Source organism: Saccopteryx leptura, chromosome 2 (assembly GCF_036850995.1).
Source record: "Saccopteryx leptura isolate mSacLep1 chromosome 2, mSacLep1_pri_phased_curated, whole genome shotgun sequence".
NCBI classification, from domain to species: Eukaryota; Metazoa; Chordata; class Mammalia; order Chiroptera; family Emballonuridae; genus Saccopteryx; species Saccopteryx leptura.
Genome location: NC_089504.1, coordinates 94,572,872 through 94,596,637, shown reverse-complemented (window position 1 = coordinate 94,596,637; position 23,766 = coordinate 94,572,872). Strand labels below are relative to the sequence as shown.

The following is a 23,766-nucleotide window of genomic DNA, read 5'->3' as shown; positions in this document are numbered from 1 at the left end:
TGCAGAACAATAAGAGACTATTATCTAAAATATACAAAGAACTCTTAAAACTTAGCAAAAAGAAAACAAGCAATTCAATTTAAAAATGGGTGAAAAATATGAACAGATACCTCACCAAAGAAGATATACAGATGGCAAATAAGTAGATGAAAAGATGCTTAATATCATATGTCATTAAGGAATTACAAATTAAAATAACGAGATACCAGTAATACCTATTTGAATGGCTAAACCCAAAATACTGACAACACCAAATGCTAGCAAGAATATGGAGCAATAGGAACTCATTTTCTGCTGATGAGAATGCAAAATGCTCTAGCCACTTTGGAAGACAGTTTGCAGTTTCTTATGAAGCTATTATACTCTTACTTAAGTCCAGCAGTCACACTCATTGGCATTTATTCAAATGAGTTAAAAATTTATGTTCATGCAAGAGCCTACATACAGATGTTTATAACAACTTTCTTCATAATTGCCAAAACTTGAAAGCAATAAAGATGTCCTTCAGCAGGTAAATAGATAAAATAGATAATTGGTCTGATCAAACAATGGAATATTATTTAACAATAGAAATAAATGATCATTCAAGCCACAAAATGACATGGGGGCACCTTAAATGCATGTTGCTAAGTGAAAGAAGCCAGTCTGAGAAAGCTATATATATACTGTATGATTTCAACTGTGTGATATTCTGGAAATTGCAAAACAATAGAGAAAGTGAGATGATCAGTGGTTGACAGAGGTTTGCAGGGATGGAGGAATAGCTGTAGCACAGGGAAATTTTAGGGTAGTGAAGCAATTCTATATCATGCTGTTACACTGGATGCATGTTATTATACCTTTGTCCAAACCCACAGAACTATACAATATAATGAATGAGCTCTAATGTGAACTATAGACTTAAGCTGATGATAATTTATGAATACTCATTCATCAGTTGGTATAAATGTACCACCCTGATGTAAGGTGTTAATAGGGGAAGCTGTGCAGGAGAGGGCTGGGAGTGGGTGGAAGACGGAGTCTATGGGAGTTCTCTGTATGTTCTATGTAATTCTTTGCTCTGAAAAAATAAAGTATTAATTTAAAAAGTTAATGTATGAAATTAAATGCATATCACTTTATATAGAATCATTTATTTTATATAAAATAATAAAACTAAATGCCAGTAAAACTACTTTATATGTTTTCCAAGTATTAAAATATTGTTTACCTGGTCTGTGACATTTTTACTCAACACTTGATTGGTTACTTGAGTAGACTATTTCACTTTATAATTATTTTGAGGGGTTCAGGGCAGAGGTCAGAATTAGGACAGTGTCTTCTCTTGCTCAGATATGAAAAGTGTTAAATTGAGTATAAATTTTTTATTTTAAAGGTTAAATGTTTATCATTGAATAAATAAAATTACTTAAGTGTTTATTGAAAAGTTTCAAAAAACCTTAGACTTTATTCAGAAAATTTCTTTTCTTTCCTTCGTGGGTTGCTTTTCCATAGTGTTCTAGAGCTGTCATTGCCAGATGTGGAAATGTCTGTTTTCAAAGTAATAGTATTACTGTATACACAGGCTTTGAATTATTTGCTTCCTCCCTAAAAGCACTGTGTGTAGGGGCAGATTTTTGGCATTTAGAGGTCAAAATCAAACTGGAAGTCAGGGTTTACTGTAAATAGAGACACAGTAGAAAATGAGGAGAGGAATATGTCTGACTGATTATTTTAAGAAAATAAATATCATGACATCTATCTAGAGAGAATTTAAATACTTCATAAAAGGATTGCTGCTCTGTAATTTAGTTTCTGAACATATTATAGATATAAAGAAAGTATATTTTGAAAATTAAATTAATACATTTTAATGTGTCCCATAATGTGAAATGATTTCTTTTTATTAAAACAAGATGAGATGAAAGAGAAGTCTCTGGGAACTTTACCTATTATTCACAATATGATGAATAAAATTTCATGTAATATCTAATACTTCATTTCTCTAACTTGCCAGAAATGAAGGGAATTAGGAAAGCTGACTGACATCATGTTATATTAAAATAGTTTTAAAAAATTCTCAGGTGATGTCTATATGTACAAAAAACACACCCATAATTGGAACTGGATCACTGATATTCTGTGTTTCATTTCCAGGTCCTTCAGCAGCTTTTAAATCATTGCAGGAAAAACAACGATAAAGTTCTTCTCTTCTCCTTCTCCACCAAGGTGAGTGTGGTCTGAAGCAAATTCTTGATTGGTGCAGACTGAGCTCCTAAAGCAGAAAGCCTCAGGTGCATAATGTCATCCAGCCAGATGTTCTGCCCTATACATACTGTAGGAAATGGCAGTGAGATAAGCAAGCGACTTAAGTCTCAACTATGTCAGGGTTACTGTCAAAAACAAACTCAAAGATAGATTTTAAAGTTTCTGTTGATATTTTTGTTTATAATTAAAATGTTCTTTAAGACATTTAAGAGATTTTAAAATGTAGAAAATAGCATAAATAAATGAAATTTATTTACATAAATAATTTGACCAATACTTTTTGTTTTCTTTTCTTCTCTGAGTGAGAAGAGGGGAGATAGAAAGAGAGACGCCCACATGTGCCCTGACTGGGATCCGCCTGGTAACCCCGTCTAGGGCTGATGCTCTGCTCATCTGGGGCTATGCTTACAACCAAGCTATTTTTAGTGTCTGAGGCAGAGAGCTCCTGGGCCAGTGTGCTCGAACCAGTTGAGCCATGGCTGCAAGAGAAGAAAAGAGGGGAGGGGAGCAAATGGGTTGCTTCTCCTGTGTGCCCTGACTGGGAATTGAATCTCGGACTTCCACACACCAGACCAATGCTCTACCACTGAGCCAACCAGCCAGGGCCTTATTTGTTTATAGTTTTAAAAACTAAAGTTTTTTTTTTCTTGAAAAATTTATTATTTTTTTTTAAAAAAAGATTGCTGAAGGTTAAAGTTAGTTTCACTGTAATGGAATATATGTGTCAAAAGAAAAATGTTTGTTGCTCTTGTAATTATAAGAAATTGTGAGCAGCAATAATGCATACTTAGAACTGTCATCTCCAAAGTGGCATGAAGCCTGTTAAGCCGTGCCCTCACCCTTGCCCATCTCCATGCCTTGCCTCCAGTTGCTCGACGTGCTGCAGCAGTACTGTATGGCATCTGGGCTTGATTACCGGCGACTGGATGGGAGTACGAGATCAGAGGAGAGAATCAAGATCGTGAAAGAGTTCAACAGCACACAAGATGTTAACATTTGCCTTGTCTCCACCATGTAAGAAAATAAAATTTAATAACTATCTAATTGCTTTTAAGATTAGGGTAATTTTAAAACGATGACTGAATTTTCAATGGTTAGGCTTATATTGCTTTGTTTTATTTGGCTTTAAGGAGAAGCAGCAAAAATACTATTAATTATAGTTGAAATAAAAATCTCGAGTTTTACCTAACCTTTTCTTTTTATTCCCTTATCACCATTGAGTTCCCCTTTACATGTGTGCATTTATAAAGATAATAATTTAAAAAAAACTGATTTTTTAAAAGGAATTTTCTGTGGTAGCATTTTGACTCATGTCTGTGGTCAGAACGAAACTGAATTAAGTAACTGAGTTATTAATCAAATAATAGAGAATCATTTGTAGCATTGGTTTTCAAATTACGCTCAAGGAGCCTAGAGAGGTCCCAGGCCAGCTGGGCCAGGCACTTCCTACCTCATCTTTGCCGAATCCCAACCAGAGCAGTTCCACATTTACAGGTTTTATTCAAATTAAATCAGTTTTAATACCTGTCTACAAATCTCTAATTAAAACCTTTTAAAGAATATATATACTTTAGAGGAAGACTTAAGTTAGCATAAACACCTAAGTAAAATTAATCTTTTATGGGGGTAACAAATTTATAACTATTGGCATTTATCTAGTGTTTTACAGATTTGCTCCCACTGCCTTTCAAAAGGGATTTCAAGGACTTAAAAAATAAATGTATGTGCCTGACCTGTGGTGGCGCAGTGGATAAAGCGTCGACCTGGAATGCTGAGGTTGCCAGTTCAAAACCCTGGGCCTGCCCGGTCAAGGCACATATGGGAGTTGATGCTTCCTGCTCCTCCCCCCCCCCTTTCTTCTCTAAAATGAATAAATAAAAATTAAAAAATAATAAAAAATAAACGTATGTAAAATTCAATAAGGTAGAAATAAGTCAAATTAATTAAAATGAGGAAGAAAATGATATATATGATGAGTGAGTGACTTGCTGTTGAGCACTAGAATTATTCTTGAATTCTTGCAACTAAGGCAAAAGGAGAGGAGCTCTGGGTTCCCAATTTCCTGTGAATGAAGTTGTCATCTCTCACGAGCTCTTACATATGGGGCATTAAGAGACATAGAATACTGTCTTCATTTAATTTCTATAAAATAAATATCCTTAACTTTTAAATAATGTTTTTCAAAGTAATAAATGCCTTCAACAACAGTACAAATAGTACAGAACTTAGGATATGCTATCATCTCTATCAATTCACCCCGTCTGATTTGATGAGATCTGCCTTAAAGCTCCTAATTATCTCAACTGCATTAGAAATTGCTATTTAATCCATCCATTGAATTTTTTATTTTTAATGACTGTATTTTTCATGTTTAAAAGTCCCGTTTGCTATTTTTCAAATTTACCTGTAAATTATGTATGTTTTGTTCTTTATGATTTCCAGCCTGCCTTTTATTGCTTTAGTAATCTCAATCTTTTTTTTTTTTTCAGTCTCCTTTTGAATGGCATTTTTGCTCTATTAACTCTTGTACCTGGAAGTCCTAATCCTTCTATTTGATGCTTCCTCTGGTTCTTGCTAATGTAGATGGTATCAACACATTATTAATCTGTTTTTACTTTGAGCTTATCTTCAGTGGGTCTTTTTCCTTTGTGGAAATCTTTTGATTGTAGGAGTTTTCCACTAGTGTGGTGTTGCTTTAACTTCTGCTAGGCATCCCAACTAAGGGAGAGGAAGAGGTATAGTTTCCTATATTTCTGTGACTGAATTCAAACAGTAATTTGTTGCATGTCATTACACAGTAAAAATTCTGACATAACATAATAAATACATACTTCAGCAAAAGACACAAGCTTAGTTTTTGTTTTGTTTTTCTCATTTTTCAATAGTTTATATTTAATTTCTATGTGAGGTTGCTGAATTATCACATTAGCTTAGTACATCACTTTGCCAGAATCCTAAGTGTTGTCTTTTTATTTGTCAACATTGTACAAGCATGGTTTTTGCTATGAAAGAAGAGCACTTAGTCTATTTACACTACTCTCTCCCCACTTTTCACACAATCATTATTTTTATTTTTCTTAGATGTATATAAATTACCTATGTAACTTTAAATCATGTACTTTAATTTTTGATGTTCTAGTCCATCTACTTCCTACAGTGTCTTCTCAGTACTCATAATGGATTGTGTTAGCTTAGCACACAGCCACCCTTTCTTCTACTTTCATCACTGTTCATATTATCTGTCAGCTGTTTTAACTTTTACCTTATCAGGGGTATCACGAGTTTTCATAGAGTCCTGCAATAGAACCATGTCTTCCATGTTCTACCCACAGGGTGATTGTAAAATATAGGGATTGAAAAACAGCATTCACATTATTGTGATTTTGTAAACATTGTTTAATGCCTGGACATATAATACTAAGTTAACCTCTGAATGTTCGTGACCTCTTGGCCAATTCAAAGAGAATAGTCTTAATAGAAACTTCAAGTGAACTCTGTTTTCTAGCTCTTCATTCATTATCTTAGGTTTACACAGTTCAGTTTACTTTATATTTCAATCATAACTTTCTTATTGCTTTTCCCTCGGTGTATTTTTGCCTTTTATGATTATGATAAATCTTTAATATATTACTAATACACATTCCTACTTTCTGTTGACTCCTCTATATCCTGAAGAACTTTCTTATGCCTTTTGTGGTCTGGTTTTAACCTAGACTGGCTACTCTCTGAGCCTCATTAAGAGCTGTTATCTTGAAGTTTTCTTCACTTCTCTTCTGCACTGGATCCACTTTTTCTGGATTACATGCCAACTTCGTTCTTGGTTTGCCTCCTTGTTTCACTGAAGAATATCTTCAAGTAACTTTGTAAGTAAAAATTATAGAAAGTAAATTTTCTGCATCTTTGAATATCAGAAAAATGTCCATTAGTGCCCTCTCACTTAATTGCTACTTTGACCAACTAAAGAATTCTAGATGGAAAATAGTTTCCTCCCAGGTCATTGAAGGTTATCAAAGCATTATTTTCTGGTATTTTATGTTGCTGCATAGATGTCTAAGGCCAATCTGATTCTCCTTCCTCTTTGGGAACTCACAAGAGTTTCCCTTCATGTGTACTATTCTGAAATTTCATAGTGATATTTGAGTCTTGGTGTAGGTCTTTGTTCATTTCATGTGTTAGGCACAATCTGAAGGCTTATATTCATTTTCAGCTCTGCAAAATTCTCTGATTATTTGTCAATGGCTTCTCTTCTATTTTTTCTGTATCTTTCTCTCACATGCCAGTTTGTCAGATTTTAGAGCTCCTTTTTATTGATTCTTTAAATCTCTGAACTTTTATGTTTTATGTTTTTATCATTTTTGCTCTATATTCTGAGAAAATTTGTTTTCCAATCTTATTTTTTTATTTAAAATTATTAATTTTTTGTTTAAAATTTTTCTTGCTTCCTAAGCTCTTTTTTTCTCTGACTTATCTTTATTCTGGAATATCAATATCTTAAAGACTAGCTTTTCATAATCATCTTATTCAGTTAATTAAAGAAGGCTAATCTCACATTTTTCATTGGGTTGGGATTTTTATTGTAATCACTGAATTTATAAATGACTTTGAGAAAATTGGTATTTTTATGATACTGAGCCTTTCTATCCATGAACATAGTATCTCTGCATTTATTTAGATTTTCACAGAAATGTTATTTAAGTGAATATTTCATTTGACCCTTTAAAATAGTTAACACCTGACAGTAAAACTTAATTTATTGAAGGTATTTCTATGGAATATTAAGATCTGGTTAAAGTATAATTTTTGATATACTTATTTAATATAAGAATAGAAGGACCTAAGGAATGGATAGCCTCCATGCTCATTATGAGTCTGTCTTAATACCAATCTTCAGCTTAAAGAGGTCTATATTTTATTTTATTTCTTAAGGAGTAGGCCTTTGCTGTTAGTCATATAACAACAGAACTATAGACAGAATTATCTCATCTCTAGAAATAGAGTTTAGAGACTTTGTTTTTTTTAATTAATTTTAATGGGGTGACATTGATAAATCAGTGTACATATGTTCAGAGAAAACATCTCTAGGTTATTTTGACATTTGATTATGCTGCATTCCCATCACCCAAAGTCCAATTGTCTTCCGTCACCTTCTAACTGGTTTTCTTTGTGCCCCTTTCCTCCCCCCCACCCCGTAACCCCCACACTCTTGTCAATGCCTCTGAGTCTCATTTTTATGTCCCACATATGTATGGAATCATATAGTTCTTAGATTTTTCTGATTTACTTATTTCGCTCAGTATAATGTTATCAAGGTCATTCCATGTTGTTGTAAATGATCCAATGTCATCATTTCTTATGGCTGAGTAGTATTCCATAGTATATATGTACCAAAGCTTTTTAATCCATTTGTCCACTTACGGACACTGGGCTGTTTCCAGATCTTTGCTATTATGAACAATGCTGCCATAATCATGGGGGTGCATTTCTTCTTTTCAAACAGTGCTATGGTGTTCTTGGGGTATATTCCTAAAAGTGGTATAGCTGGGTCAAAAGGCAGTTCGATTTTTAATTTCTTGAGGAATCTCCATACTGTTTTCCACAGTGGCTGCACCAGTCTGCATTCCCACCAGCAGTGTAGGAGGGTTCCCTTTTCTCCACATCCTCACCAGCCCTTATTCTGTGTTGTTTTATTGATGAGTGCCATTCTGACTGGTGTGAGATGATATCTCATTGTGGTTTAATTTGCATTTCTCTAATGATTAGTGATGTTGAGCATTTTTTCATATGCCTATTGGCCATCTGTATGTCCTCTTTGGAGAAGTGTCTATTCATTTCTTTTGCCCATTTTTTGATTGGATTGTTTATCTTCCTGGTATTAAGTTTTACAAGTTCTTTATAAATTTTGGTTATTAACCCCTTATCAGACGTATTGTCAAATATATTCTCCCATTGTGTAGTTTGTCTTTTTATTCTGTTCTTATTGTCTTTAGCTGTGCAGAAGCTTTTTAGTTTGATATAGTCCCATTTGTTTATCCTGTCTTTATTTCACTTGCCCGTGGAGATAAATCGGCAAATATATTGCTGCAAGAGATGTCAGAGAGCTTATTGCCTATGTTTTCTTCTAAGATACTTATGGTTTTATAGCTTACATTTAAGTCTTTTATCCATAAACCCTAAAGTCTCAGTCAAAAAACTACTAGACCTGATAAATGAATTCAGCAAGGTGGCAGGATATAAAATGAATACTCAGAAATCAGAGGCATTTTTATACACTAACAATGAACTCTCAGAAAGAGAAATTAAGGAATCAATCCCCTTTACCATTGCAACCAAAAAAATAAAGTACCTAGGAATAAATTTAAGCAGGGAGATTAAAGGCTTGTACTCGTAAAATTATAAAACATTGATAAAAGAAATCAGGGAAGATACAAACAAGTGGAAGCATAAACTGTGCTCATGGTTAGGAAGAATAAACATCATTAAAATGTCTATATTACCCAAAGCAATTTATAAATTCAATGCAATACCGATTAAAATACCAATGACTTACTTCAAAGATATAGAACACATATTCCAAAAATTTATATGGAACCAAAAGAGAACACGAATAGCCTCAGCAATCTTGAAAAGGAAGAATAAAGTGGGAGGTATCATACTTCCGGATATCAAGTTATACTACAAGGCCATTGTACTCAAAACAGCCTGGTACTGGCATAAGAACAGGCATATAGATCAATGAAACAGAACTGAGAACCCAGAAATAAACCCACACTTTTATGGACAACTGATATTTGACAAAGGAGGTAAGAGCATACATTGGAGTAAAGACAGCCTCTTCAACAAATGGTGTTGGGAAAATTGGACAGCTACCCGCAAAAAAATGAAACTACACCACCAACTTACACCACTCACAAAAATAGAGACTTTATTTTTTTGAAAGGAACTTTGTTTCTATTGTAACTCAGCCAGCCCTCAGTTATAATTTCAGAATCTCTCAGGAGATTACCACCTCAAAGAGTAGAGGCCTTCCTGTGGCTTAAAAAGGCCATCTGAGATATATTCATGTCAAATCTTACTGACAAGAAGCTAAATGAAACAGCTGGCTAGATTTATTATTGGGGGGGGGGGCGTATTAGTCATTTAACTATTAGAAAATATTTCTTAATTTTTCATTTTATTTTAGTTATATCTTGTTGATTTTTTATATAACTATCAAATTATTTATCCTTATGAACCTTGTTTCAATTTTTTTCCATCACAATATTAAACTTTTAACTTCTCTTCTACTTGCTTCGCATCTAAGCTCCACTTACTCCCCTAATTTACCCATTTCTTTTATCCTTTCCAAAACTTTCTTTTCTCCCTATCTCAACTCACTCTTTTCTTTGAGTTCAAGTCTCTGTGAGATCTTTATGCTATTACCTCTATAAGCAATTTTCCAAAAGATAAAATTCATTTCCTGTTGGATACTTAACTTTGTCAGAATATTTTGTCAGGCAATATTTAGTTGCCTCTAATTATTCCAATCCCATGAATCACAGTTTGAAAGGCTCTTGAGAAAAATATTTTGTATTTCTCTTAACTGTATTCTAAAAAACTATATCTCAACCTCTTCAGAAAGATGAGGGCATTTCTTTTGGTATATATCCCAAAATAAAAAGATTCTAAACCACTCTTCAAATAAGCCACTAGAATCATACTATATACCTGTTGTTACCTGCCTGCAATTCTTTATTTTGTTATGTTGTCTAACCAGTCTTCCTTTGTTCAATTCAGTTGTCTTCATTGACCCTTGCTTAATGTAGGATAAGAAAAGTAACAAATTTCTTTTCTCTCTTTTTATTTTTTTTTCCTGAGGAGCACTGTGAGCAATAAATGCTTTATTGGAGTTATGTGTAAAGTCCCCTGAGCATTTGAAGAATAGGAATTTCAAGAAAGACCTTAAAAGGATGGTGATGTTTAAACTGGCTCTTTATAGATTAGATTGCATTAGAAGGAAAAGCAGGTTTACATAAAGGGCATTTTAGGCAGCGATAACAGCATATGTACAAAAATGACCAGGGAATTTAAGTGGTTAGAGCTTAGGATACATGGAGGGAAAGCTGGGTATACTAAATAGGAGGAATTATTTAAGTTAACAAGCCATATTGAGTATTCTGTGACAAGTCCTGGAGAAGAAAAGATGTAAATGGTTCAGACCCAGCTCTTTTAAAGTTTATAACTAAAAAAATATAAGGATGGGAAGGATATTTATTATAAAATATGTAAAAGGGTGGTTTCGGTAGTATGGTAAATGCCAGGAGAAGCCACAAAGGAGGAATATTTAGTTCATCCTTTATTAGCAATGCTGAAGGACAAGTAGAAGTTAGCCGGGCAAAGGAGAGACAAAGAAAATTGCAAGTATTATATGAAGGCAAGTTTAAATATATTGGTAGTTTTATGAGATAAACCAAGAATACAAAAGTTAATCTCTGATGGATAAGAATTTGAGGGGTTTGAAACAGAGAAGTGGCATACTTAGCTTTTTATATTCTGGGCTTAAAATAATTTTGTGTAATACAAGAATGGATTTAAGGTCTGAGGTAAGGGAGAATAGTTAAGAAATCAATGAAATAACACTTGCAAGCCTAACCTTTGGTGGCACAGTGGATAAAGTGTCAACCTGGAACTCTGAGGCTGCTGGTTCGAAACCCTGCACTTGCCTGGTCAAGGCACCTATGGGAGTTGATATTTCCTACTCCCCCCCCCTTCTCTCTCTCTGTCTCTCTCTCTCTCTCCCCTCTCTAAAATGAATAAATTAAAAATAAAATAACATAGGTGCAATTTAATAAAGGACTTGAAATAGGATAGGGGAAGTAGGAATGGAGAAGGGAGTAGAGAAAAACATTTTTGAGCTAAATTTGACAGGATTTGATATTGGATGGCTTTTTAGTTTTTGTGTAGTTTTTTAATTTATTTTTATCTTTAAGTCTGTCGGTGACATTTTCTCTTTTTTTTTTAAAATTTAAGAATGTCATAATTTCTCTTCCATTCCTAAAGTATATTTTTGCTGGATATAGAATTCTGGATTAACAGTTCTTTCATTTTCAGCACTTGAAAAATGTTATACTGCTTCCTTCTTCCATGGTTTCTGATGAGAAATACATTGTCATTTGAATTGTTTTTCCCTAAAAGTAGTGTGTATTTCTCTCTTGCTGCTTTCAAAAATTTTTCTTTGTCTTTAGTTTTCAGAAGTTTAATTGTGATGTGTCTTGGCATGGATTTCTTTGGGTTTATTTATTTTGGAGTTCATACAACTCCTTGGATCTGTAGCTTTATGGCTTTTCCCAAATTTGGGAAATTTTTAGCCATATGTCTTTGAATACTTTTTTAATCTTTCTTTTCTCCTTTTGGGTATTAGCTCTTCTGTTATTGTCACTTAGGTCTCTAAGATTATGTTCATTTTATTTCAGTTTATTTTCTTTCTGTTTTTAAGATTGGGTAAATTATATTTATCTATTCTCATGTTTATTGATTCTATTCTATCATCAAGTCCATTACAGCAAGTCTTGTTATTCACTTATTTTTCAGTTCTAAAATTTCCATTTGGTTTTTCTTTAGATTCTCACTTTCTTTGCTGAGACTTTCTATTTTTAGTTTGTTTCAAGCATATTTGTAATTTCTTAATCAAAGCATTTTTTATTATGACTGTATTAACATTTTTATCAGATAATTCCAATACCTGATTCATTGTTGTCATCTGTTGATTGTATTTTATTATTCAAGTTGAGACTTTCCTGGATCTTGGTATAACTAGTAATTTTTTATTGTATGCTGGACATTTTTAGTATTATGTTCGGAGACTTTATATCTTATTTAAATCTGTGTTAGCCAGACACCATGGTAGCCACATTAGGATGGAAATCCATGTTTTCTACTTGGTCTCTGTTGACATCCTTAGAGAGAGGTTGTTCATTACTATTTTTGGATGGCCTCCACTGACACTACAGAGGGGGACCTTGTTATCACTGGGAAGAAAAGAAAGTCGCAGCTTCTCAATCAGTCTTCTCTGACATGAGCAGGAGTTAAAGATATTTCACTACATTCAAGCAAGTGTTTAAGTTTAGACTGCTGACTTAGCCTTTACTAACCAGGTTGAAGGTAAGGTCACAGATTTTTTTCTGTTGTGTTTTCAGGAATAGGCTAGTTATTGTGTAACATTTTTCTTTCTTAAAAGGCTACATCTTTTCTGTTTCTTTGGCTAAAGGAAGAGGATTTACTTGGGGCTTTTCCTGTCTGTGATTGTTGGCCAGTTCACTAGCTTCTCCAGAACCCAGTCTGGAATGTATTAGGCAGAAGAAAAAAAAGCGAGAAAACTCATTGCCATATCATTACTCATGTTTTGTACTTCCCAGCCAATCTATGTGCTCTCTACCTTTTAGTGTCTTATGTTTATTTTATGTATAATATCTAGGGTTTACATTTAGCTGCACTTAGTGGAAGGAATAAGGAGAAGTATATCTACTCTTGGCTTGATTCTTTAAAATGCATATATTATTTTATTTAGCTTCAATACACTAACAGTTCTTAAATATTATGTTAGGGAAATCTTACATAAATAGCATTTGAGTATAACCAGCATAGTCTTTTTATATGAAGTCTAAGGGTCAAATTTTTAGGGATATTCTAGAGTGGTAGAAAAAGAATATTTAATAGCTATTTCATTTGCAGCATATTTGTGTTTTAATCACCTTACTTTATAATGTGAATGCAATATTGTGTTGATGTGGATATAGAAATCTGGAAAAATTCAGTTATAGAACAATAATTTTCTTTTTCTGTTTTAATGTGCTCTTTCTGTTTCCTCCAGGGCTGGTGGACTAGGCCTTAATTTTGTTGGTGCCAATGTTGTTGTACTATTTGATCCTACTTGGAATCCAGCCAATGATCTTCAAGCCATTGACAGGTATTATACAGACAAAATGTAAAGTGACCTGCAAATACTTTTAATCTAAATATTTTTCTGAATTGTTTAGGTTGCTTATCATATGCCTGTGATTCAAAGATAGAGAAAACCTTGTTTTAAAAAACCCTTCTATTTAAGATAACCATTGATTTCTGAATCCAGAAAATAATAGCTATTTATTTTCCAGTCATCGCAAAATCCCACTATTATGTCATAATTGATTTGAGAAGAAAGAATAAGCCAGTAATACTTCAGGAAAATAGGAGAAGTTACTACTAATAGATTAGAAGTTTTGAGAAACTACTGCAATGCAGAAGGAAAACAGAATGTGTATGATCAAGAAACCAGCAGAGTAAAACCACAATCCAAAATTGATAGGAGAGCACAGAGAAAGAAATGAATATTTTAGAACATAAGTAAAGACTTGGGCAGGAGAGAAAACATACATAGATATATCTTGGTATTTCTAAGTTCCAAAGATAAAGAGGAGAGCAAAAAGATGCCAGAATGAGAAAGAGAGAGAGAGAGAGAACATTATTTATAAAAACAAAGATAAAAATATAAAACAGTTTATCAACAAAGAAATTTGTGTAATGGATATATGATACATAAAACAATAATTTGTGACATCAATAACATAATAGTGGAGGATAAAGCCATAAGATTTTTTTAATACAACCTAAGTTAGGTTAGTATCAATTTAAAATAGACTGTTAGCCCTGGCCGGTTGGCTCAGCGGTAGAGCGTCGGCCTAGCGTGCGGAGGACCCGGGTTCGATTCTCGGCCAGGGCACATAGGAGAAGCGCCCATTTGCTTCTCCACCCCTCTGCCGCGCTTTCCTCTCTGCCTCTCTCTTCCCCTCCCGCAGCCAAGGCTCCATTGGAGCAAAGATGGCCCGGGCGCTGGGCATGGCTCTGTGGCCTCTGCCTCAGGCGCTAGAGTGGCTCTGGTCGCAATATGGCGACGCCCAGGATGGGCAGAGCATCGCCGCCTGGGGGGCAGAGCACTGCCCCTGGTGGGCGTGCCGGGTGGATCCCGGTCGGGCGCATGCGGGAGTCTGTCTGACTGTCTATCCCCGTTTCCAGCTTCAGAAAAATGAAAAAAAAAAAAAAAAAAAATAGACTGTTATAACTTTTGGATGTACAAATGTGTGCAATATAACTAAAGGAAATTAGAAAGAAATCAAAATGTGTCCCCCCAAAAATCAAGTAAACACAAAGGAACGCAGTAATGGATGAAATCAAGGAAAAAGTAGCTATAAGGTATACAGAAAACAAATAAAATGGCAAAAGTTAAGTCCTTGCATGTCATTAATTACTTTAAATGTAAATGAATTAAACTCCCCAGTCAAGCCTGACCAGTGGTAGCACAGTGGATAGAGCATCAATCAGCCTGGGACACTGAGGTCCCAGTTTTGAAACCCCTAGGTCACCAGCTTGAACACAGGCTCAACGGCTTGAGTGCAGGCTTGCCAGCTTGAGCATGGGGTCACCAGCTTGAGAATGGGATCATATATATGATCCCATGGCCGCTGGTTTGAGACCAAAGGTTGCTAGCTTGAAACCCAAGGTAGCTGGTTTGATCAAGGGGGTCACTGGCTCAGCTGGAGCCTCCTGGTCAAGGCACATATAAGAGGCAATCAATGAACAACTAAAGTGATGCAACTATGAGTTGATGCTTTTCATCTCTCTCCCTTCCTGTCTTTCTCTTTCTCTCTATGTATCTCTCTCACTAAAAATAAAAAATAAAAATAAAAAAAACTCCCCAATCAAGAAACATAGTTTGGCAAAATGTATTAAAAATAATATCCAACTATATTTTATTTATAGGATACTCATAGGTCTAATGACATGTATGGGTTGAAAGTCAAAGGATAAAAAAGGTATTTCATGTAAAGGGTAAGCAAAAGAGAGGTGGTACACTAACAACAGACAGAATAGACTTTAAGTTGAAACCCGTTATAATAGACAAATAAGGATATTATACAAGAAAAAGAGGTTCAATTCACCAAGAAGGTACAATTATAAACATAAATGCAGCAAACATCTGAGCTACAAAATATATAAAGCAAACATTGACAGTATTAAAAGAAGAAATAGCTAGCTCTACAATAATAGTAGGAGACTTCAGTACTCCACTTTCAATAATGCATAAAACTTCTTGTCAGAAGATGAGTTAGTAAAGAGAGGACCTTAGCAACACAGACAAATTGGACCTAAGAGACATGTCTAGAACTGTCCTTGCAGTAAGAATGTAATATACACTTTCTCAAGTACTGGTGGAACACTTTCCACAATAGACCATATGTTAGGCCACAAAACAAGTCTTAATAAATTTAAAATGACTGAAATCATACAGTTTTTTTTCAATCACAATAGAAAATGAATCAGTGGCAGAAGAAACACAAGAAAATTCACAGATATGTTGAAATTAAACAACATACTCTTAAGCAACCAGTCAGTCAAAAAGAAATCATTAAGGAAATTAAAAAATACATTGAAAAACAAAAACACAACATATTGAAACTTATGGGATACAGCAGAAGCAGTGCTGAGGGAAATTTATAGCTGTGAATGTTTACATTAAAAAAGAAACAGTGGCCCTGGCTGGCTAGCTTAGTTGGTTAGAGAATTGTTCTGAAACTCCAAGGTTGCAGGTTTGATCCTCAGTCCTCAGTTAGGGTACATACAAGAATCAGTCAAAGAATATATATAAAGAAGGAAGGTCTTAAATCAGCGATCTAACCTAACACTTAAACAACTAGAAAAAGGAAAACAAATTAAACTCAAAAGTAGCAACAGAAAGGAAATAATAAAGATTAACATAGAGATTAACAAAATAGAACTAAGAAACAACAATAGAAACAGATCAACAAAACCAAGAGTCATTGTTTCAAAAAGTTCAACAAACTTGATAAACCTTTAGCTAATTAGGAAAAAAAATAAGACAAATAACTAAAATCTGAAACAAAAGGAGGGACATTACTACTGACTTTATGGAAATAAAAATATTATGTGATAGTACTATAAATAATTATACACCAAAAAATTGTATAACCTAGGGAAATGGGAAAATTCATAGAAACATACAACCTATGAAGACTGAATCATAAAAAAATAAAAACTGTGAATAGATCTACAACTAGTAAAAAGATTCAATCAGTAATCAAAATTGCCAACAAACAAAAGCCTGGAACAAGATTGCTTCACTGCTGAATGTTACCAAACTTTTAAAAAAGAATACCAGTCTTTTTCAATCTCCTCCAAAAATTGAAAGAAGAAATACTTCCTAATATATTCTATGAGGCCAACATGGCATTGATACCTAAGCTAGACAAAAACCCTTTTTGCAAAGGCAACTACTAGCCAATATTTCTTATAAATATTGATACAAAAATTCTCAACAGAATACTAGTAAACCATATTCAACAGCAATTAAAAGAATGATCACCATGACCAAGTGGAATTTATTCCTGGTTTGACATGTAAACATCAATTCGTGTAATATACTAAATTAACAGAATTATGGGAAAAAGACACATGATAATTTAATTGGTGCAGGAAAAGCATTTACAAAATTCAACATGTTCTTGTGATAAAAACACTCAACAAACTAGGGATAGGAGAAAACTATCTCAACAAAATAAAGCCCTTTTATGAAAAACTCACAGCTGGCTTCATAATCATTGGTGAAAGGGTAAGTGCTTTAAGATTAGAAATAAGGTAAAGATGCCTGCTTTCATCACTTCTATTCAGCATAATACTGGAAGTTCTTGCCAGAGCAATTAGCTAAGAAAAAGAAATAAAAGGTGTCTAAGGTAGATAGAAAGAAAAACAATGATCTCTATTCACAGATGACATGATCTTATATGTAGGAAACCCTGAAGATTACATACCAAAAAAAAAAAAAAGATCTTAGAGCTAATAAATTTTTTTTAGAGCTAATAAATTTGATTCAGGAAAATTGTAGGATACAAAGTCAGTGTGCATAAATCAGTTTTATTTTCATACACTAGCAGTAAGCAATCTGGAAAGAAAACTAAGGAAACAATTTTATTTAATAGTAGCATCCAGGCCCTGGCCGGTTGGCTCAGTGGTAGAGCGTCGGCCTGGCGTGTAGGAGTCCCGGGTTCGATTCCCGGCCAGGGCACACAGGAGAAGCGCCCATCTGCTTCTCCACCCCTCCCCCTCTCTTTCCTCTCTATCTCTCTCTTCCCCTACCGCAGCCGAGGCTCCATTGGAGCAAAATTTGCCGGTGCGCTGAGAATGGCTCTGTGGCCTCTGCCTCAGGCGCTAGAGTGGCTCTGGTTGCGGCAGAGCAACGCCCCAGATGGGCAGAGCATCGCCCCCTGGTGGGCGTGCCGGGTGGATCCCGGTCGGGCGCATGTGGGAGTCTGTCTGACTGCCTCCCCATTTCCGGCTTCAGAAAAATACAAAAAAAAAAAAAAAGAAAAATAGTAGCATCCAAAAATAAAAAACACTTGGGAATAAATTTAACCAAGAAAGGGAAAGACTTGTACACTGAAAACTAAAAAAAAACATTGCTGAAAGAGATTAAAGATACAAATAAATGGAAAAAAATTCTGTGTTCATGAATTGGAAGATTTAATATTATTAAAGTGTCAATATTATTCAAAACTATTTACAAATTCAATGCAATCATCAAAATTCCAAAGATATTTTTGCAGAAATAGAAGTAAAAGGTTTCAAGAAGCCATTCTAAACAATTATATGCCAACAAATTGGATAGCCTAGATAAAATGGACAAATTCCTAGAAACATACAACCTACCAAGACTGAATCATGAATAGAAAAATCTTAATAGACTTATAATGATCATGGAGTTAACACAGTTATCAAAAACCTCCTAATAAACAAAAGATCAGGACCAGATGGCTTCACTGGTGAATTCTACCAAACATTCAAAAAGAATTAACACCAGTTCTTCTCAAACTTTTCCAAAGTATTAAAAAGGATGAAACACTTAACTTATGCTGTAAAGTCAACATTATTCTGTTACCAAAGCCAAGCAAAGATACTATGTATATATAAGAAAATAAAACTACCAATCAGTGTTTTTTATGAATATTTATGCAAAAATACTTAAAAAGATACCAGCAAACTGAATTAAGCAGCATATTAAAACAATTATACATCATAACCAAGTGAGATTTATTCCTGGAATGCTAGATGGTTAAACATTCTATAAAATCAATCAGTGAAGTATGTCACATTAACTGGATCATCTCAATTAATGCAGAGAAAGCTTTTGACAAAATTCAACACTCTTTCATGATAAAAATATTCAACAAACTATGAATAGAAGGGAACTATCTCAATATAATAAAGGCCATTTATTTAAAAAAAAAAAAAACAACCCACAGCTATCATCAGACACAGTGAACAACTAAAAGTTTTCCCTTTAAGAACAGTAATAAGGAGCCTGACCAGGCAGTGGTGCAGTAGATAGAGCATCAGACTGGGATGCAGAGGACCTAGGTTTGAAGCCTCGAGGTCATCGGCTTCAGCATGGGCTCATCCCCAGCTTGAGCACAGTGTCACCAGCTTGAGTGCAGGGTTGCCAGCTTGAGTGTGATCATGGACATGACCCTGTGGTCGCTGGCTTGAGCCCAAAGGTCACTAGCTTCATGCCTAAGATTTCTGGCTAGAGGCCAAGGTTGCTGGCTTGAGCAAGGGGTCACTCACTCTACTGTAGCCCCTCCAGTCAAGCAATCAATGAACAACTAAGATGATACAATGAAGAATTGATGCTTCTCATCTCTCTCCCTTCCTGTCACTCTGTCCCTATCTGTTCTTCTCTCTGACTCTTTCACTGTCTCTGTCAAAAAAGAAAAAACAGTAATAAGGAAAAGATTTCTGTTTTTACCACAAAAGAACAAATGTGATTGCACTAATATGAGGTAGCTAGGCTTATCAGATTAATAGAGACAGAACGTAGAATGATGGTTCCTAAGGGTTTGGGGTAGAAATAGGGAGTTACTGTTTAATGGGTACTGAGTTTCAGTTGAGGAAGATGACAAAGTTCTGTGAATAGTTATGATGGTTACACAGCAGTGTCATTGTACTTAATGCCACTGAAATGTGCATTTGAAAATGGTTAAAGTAATTAAATTTTGTTATGGGTATTTTACAACAATAAAAAATGAGGAAATCAAGAGAGAAAAACTGATTATTTAAAAATAAATAACAATGAAATTACTGTGAATCAACATTTAAGTTCTGATGCTAATTTAGAGTTTTAAATTTATGTCTTAGAAAAGAAAGACTGAAAGTAAGTGAAAGAAGGATATCATTTAGAAAACTAGAAAAATAAAGTAAACCTAAGGAAAATAGAGGAAATTGTATAAACTATTAAAATAAAAGCAAAACATAAATCAGTATTTTACATAATTCATGGAAAAATGTAAAATAGACAAACTTGAAAAGTCTAATCTGAGGTGAAAAGGCAAATATACAGAAAAGCTTAGGAAGCAGAAGGGACAAATGAACATCAAAGTATTTCTTTATACCATCTAACATTCTAGAACAGTGGTCCCCAACCCCCGGGCCATGGACCGGTACCAGTCTGTGGGCCATTTGGTACCAGTCTGCAGAGAAAGAATAAATAACTTACATTATTTCTGTTTTATTTATATTTAAGTCTAAATGATGTTTTATTTTTTAAAAAATGACCAGATTCCCTCTGTTACATCCGTCTAAGACTCACTCTTGACGTTTGTCTTGTAAGTTCGACAATTATATTTAAAAATACCACAGTTTTTACGCTTGTCGCATAATTTTATTTTGTGCATTTATCCGTCCCACCCTAAAGGCCAGTCCGTGAAAATATTTTCTGACATTAAACCAGTCCATGGCCCAAAAAAGGTTGGGAACCACTGTTCTAGAATATAAATGATCAAAATTGACTAAGCATAAAGTGAAAAACTAATTTAAGGCCCTGGCCAGTAAGCTCAGTGGGAGAGTGCCAGCCCAGCATGTGGAAGTCCTGGGTTCAATTCCCAGTCAGAGCACACAGGAGAAGCAACCATCTGCTTCTCCCTCCCCTCCCCCCTGCTTTTTCCCTCCCCTTGTCTCTTTCTCTCCCTCTCTCTCTCTCTCTGTCTGTCTCTCATTCTTGCTCTCTTCTCCTTCTACAACCATGGCTCGATTGGTTCTAGCAAGTTGGCCTCAGGCACTGAGCATGTCTCCATGACCTCTGCCTCAGGAGCTAAAAAAATGGCTCTGTTGTTGAGCAATGGAACAATGGCCCCAGATGGGCAGAACATCGCCCCCTAGTGGGCTTGCTGGGTGGATACCGGTTGGGGCGTATGCAGAAGTCTGTCTCTCTGCCTCCACTCCTCTTACTAAAATAAGAAAATAAATTTAAAATAAAATAATAAAAGTAATCTTAGAAGCTGAAAGGGTAGTCAAAAATGTACAACTTTATAAAGGACTTATGTCCAGTTGTTTCTTGTGTTGTTTTTTTAATGGAGATATTTCACTTATTTTTCAATGCTATACAGATATATATCAAAAATATTTATTGATCACTTAGTATTTATAAGATGTCAAATTAGAGCTATGGCAGTCAAGGCAAATCAGATATTTATTTTATCCTTATAGAAATTTAAATTATCCACTACTATTTGCTTGACAGATATATTTCAGTTTATAATATACTGTGCTATTAAGATCACCCCAGTAATAATACAGATTTTTCTGGGTATAAAGCAAAGCAAATTAGCTTCAGTTTTTTAATTGGCAGTGAGAATAAGGACAAAGAAGTAACAAAATTTATTGCATGTTTACTGTGAGCCAGGAATTGTTCTGAGTACTTTCCATTGATTATCTCATTTAATACTCAGAACATCCTTTTGAGATAGGCACTATTATCACAACCATTTCACAGGTGAGGAAGTTATAAATTATTAAAATAAAAGCAAAAAAAATTAACAAGTAATTTGCTCAAGTTCACAGCCAGTCCTTGGCAGGGTCAGGATCTGCATCCATGCAGTTTTACTAGAGCCTGCATGTTTAATCGCACTCTTGCCACTGACAGCTGTCACAGAAAACCACAGAAAAATCTTCATTTTTATTTTTAACTTATGATATTCATTGTAATTTTGTTCTTCTTTTATCTAGGCCATCAGGACCTAGTACCTTAGTTATCCCAGTATTCCATTAAAGCACGGTGCTGTGGACTCAGAGAAAGTTCACATACAATATAGCTAAAGCAGCAGCATTTGTCCTCTCTTTCCTCCCCTTCACTGACTCTGTTATGAGAAACCAGGAAAAGAAATGAAGATACTATGTAACACTTGTCTCTACATAGTAAAAAACCCATCATGTAATATATCCCTGCTTTATGTACCAAGAAATTATAGGTACAAATGAAACATAGGTCCAAAGTAACATGTATATAAGGTTTTTGTCTGTAAAGATTAAAGAATATGTATTCTAACAGATCTATCCCATAAACCCAAAGGATTCTCCTTAAATCCATTTTTAATTTTTTTAGACCCCAAATCTACTGTGGGAGAGAAAAGAATTCTGAACCCCTCTGTATCTAGTCTGCAGGCTGGAAGTAACAATGCAGTAACTCACCACTCTGTGCAGCGTCTCAGAGCCCCATGTCTTGTGGAGGTATGCGGTTTTTGGAACCCCATCATGCCCTCTTATAAAGCCATTCTCTTTGAGAAGGAATGGGTAAAGGAGGCAAAAGAAGCACCAACTACAACAACAGAGAGTAACTCTAAAAGGTCAAAATTAAATGTCCCCCAGATTGTAACATTTTCAAGCATGAGGTCTTATGGACTTGCCCTCTATTCCCCTGGAGACTGTAACAGGTATTTAGAAGCAGGTGACCTCATTCAGAGCATCCAATAAAACCTCCACCTGGGAGAAGCTGCAGGGACTAGAACCCCAGTTAATCAGTGTTGTGAGTCAGGTTAGAGGTTTAATTAGCACTGTGGTGTCTATCGAAACATCTGAGGTACGAGTCAGCCGAGTAATTCAGTCCAAACTTATGGAAATCTCTGTGGACGAGGACTTTAAATCTGCACTTCCAGCCTGACCAGGCGGTGGCGCAGTGGATAGAGCATCAGACTGGGATATGGAAGACCCAGGTTCAAGACCCCAAGGTCGCCAGCTTGAGTGTGGGCTCATCTGGTTTGAGCAAAAAATTCACCAGCTTGGACCCAAGGTCGCTGGCTCAAGCAAGGGGTTACTCGGTCTGCTGAAGGCCTGCGGTGAAGGCACATATGAGAAAGCAATCAATGAACAACTAAGGTGTCGCAGTGTGCAACGAAAAACTAATGATTGATGCTTCTCATCTCTCCGTTCCTGTCTGTCTGTCCCTGTCTATCCCTCACTCTGACTCTCTCTCTCTGTCTCTGTAAAAAAATAAAATAAAATAAATAAAAACATAATTTTAAAAAAAATCTGCACTTCCATAGGCTTACCAGATGATTCACTACTCTTCCCCAGGTTTTTACAAAACATCTCCATTGAGGTATAATTAATACACAATAAACTTCTCATGTTTAAAGTGTATAATTAAGTTTTGATAGATGTACACAACTATGAAACCATCACCACAATAAAAGTAGTGAATGTATCCATCACCCTGCAAATTCTCCTGTGCTTCTTTGTAATCCATCGCTCCTACTTCTGCCACTGACCTGCTTTCTATCACTCTGGATTAGTTTGCTTTTTTGAGAGTTTTATATAAATGGAATCATTTGGGAACATTCATAAGCTTAGGCTTAAGACCACCATAAAAGAAAAATCTACATTTAAGAAAAGTTTTTGGACAGTGGAAAGTGATGTTTGTAAGTGAAATGAATTGATATGTACATTTTTTTTATATTACTTTTATCCTCCATGACTGGTCTTTTTATATGAATTTCTATTTTGAATTATTATTCAATAGTATAGCATATATAAACATGAAATGTTTCTTTTTAAATTAAAATTTTACTAATGTTCCATTTTTATGTCCAAAAGATATTGCCTGAACCCAGAGTTGTTTCACTTGACTTTGTTTGCTTTTGTTTTGATCATTTTACAGAGCATATAGGATTGGACAATGCAGGGATGTCAAAGTGTTTAGGCTGATATCCTTGGGAACTGTAGAGGAGATCATGTACTTACGACAGGTATACAAGCAGGTAAATATATTTCCCTTCTTCTAATTAAAAAAGTCAATTTTTGCCTGCCTTTAGAAATTAGGAACAAATTGTGTAAAAATATGTTTTTTTAATTTTATCCTAACTATAAAATGGCATTTAATAAGATTATGAAATATGCTCTAGAATATACTTCTTAGGTTCCTTATATTTTAGAGATGAAAGTTTCTTAGAACAGTACTTCTTAAACTTTAATGTGCACATGAATCAACTAGGGATCTTTAAAATACAGATTCTGTGGAGCCCAAGATTCTGCATTTTTAACAAGCTCCGAGGAGTGCCAACACTACTAGTCTGTAGACCAGCAAGTCACAATTTCCAAACTGTGGGCCAAGACATAATGGTGTGCCACAAATGGCATACAGGTGCCCTGAGACATTGATCCCACAAC

General features: G+C 34.9%; 1 protein-coding gene across 4 annotated transcripts in view; it reads left to right on the top strand.

Moving 5' to 3' along the window:
* Positions 1–23,766, top strand: part of ERCC6L2 (ERCC excision repair 6 like 2) — a 130,823-nt gene that overhangs the window by 57,569 nt on the left and 49,488 nt on the right. For all 4 annotated transcript variants that reach the window (XM_066368332.1, XM_066368331.1, XM_066368333.1 and 1 more), the window contains 4 exons: positions 2,137–2,208; positions 3,116–3,261; positions 13,094–13,189; positions 23,258–23,357. In XM_066368332.1, the coding sequence (XP_066224429.1) occupies positions 2,137–2,208; positions 3,116–3,261; positions 13,094–13,189; positions 23,258–23,357 (414 nt within the window). The remainder of the gene's footprint in view (positions 1–2,136; positions 2,209–3,115; positions 3,262–13,093; positions 13,190–23,257; positions 23,358–23,766) is intronic.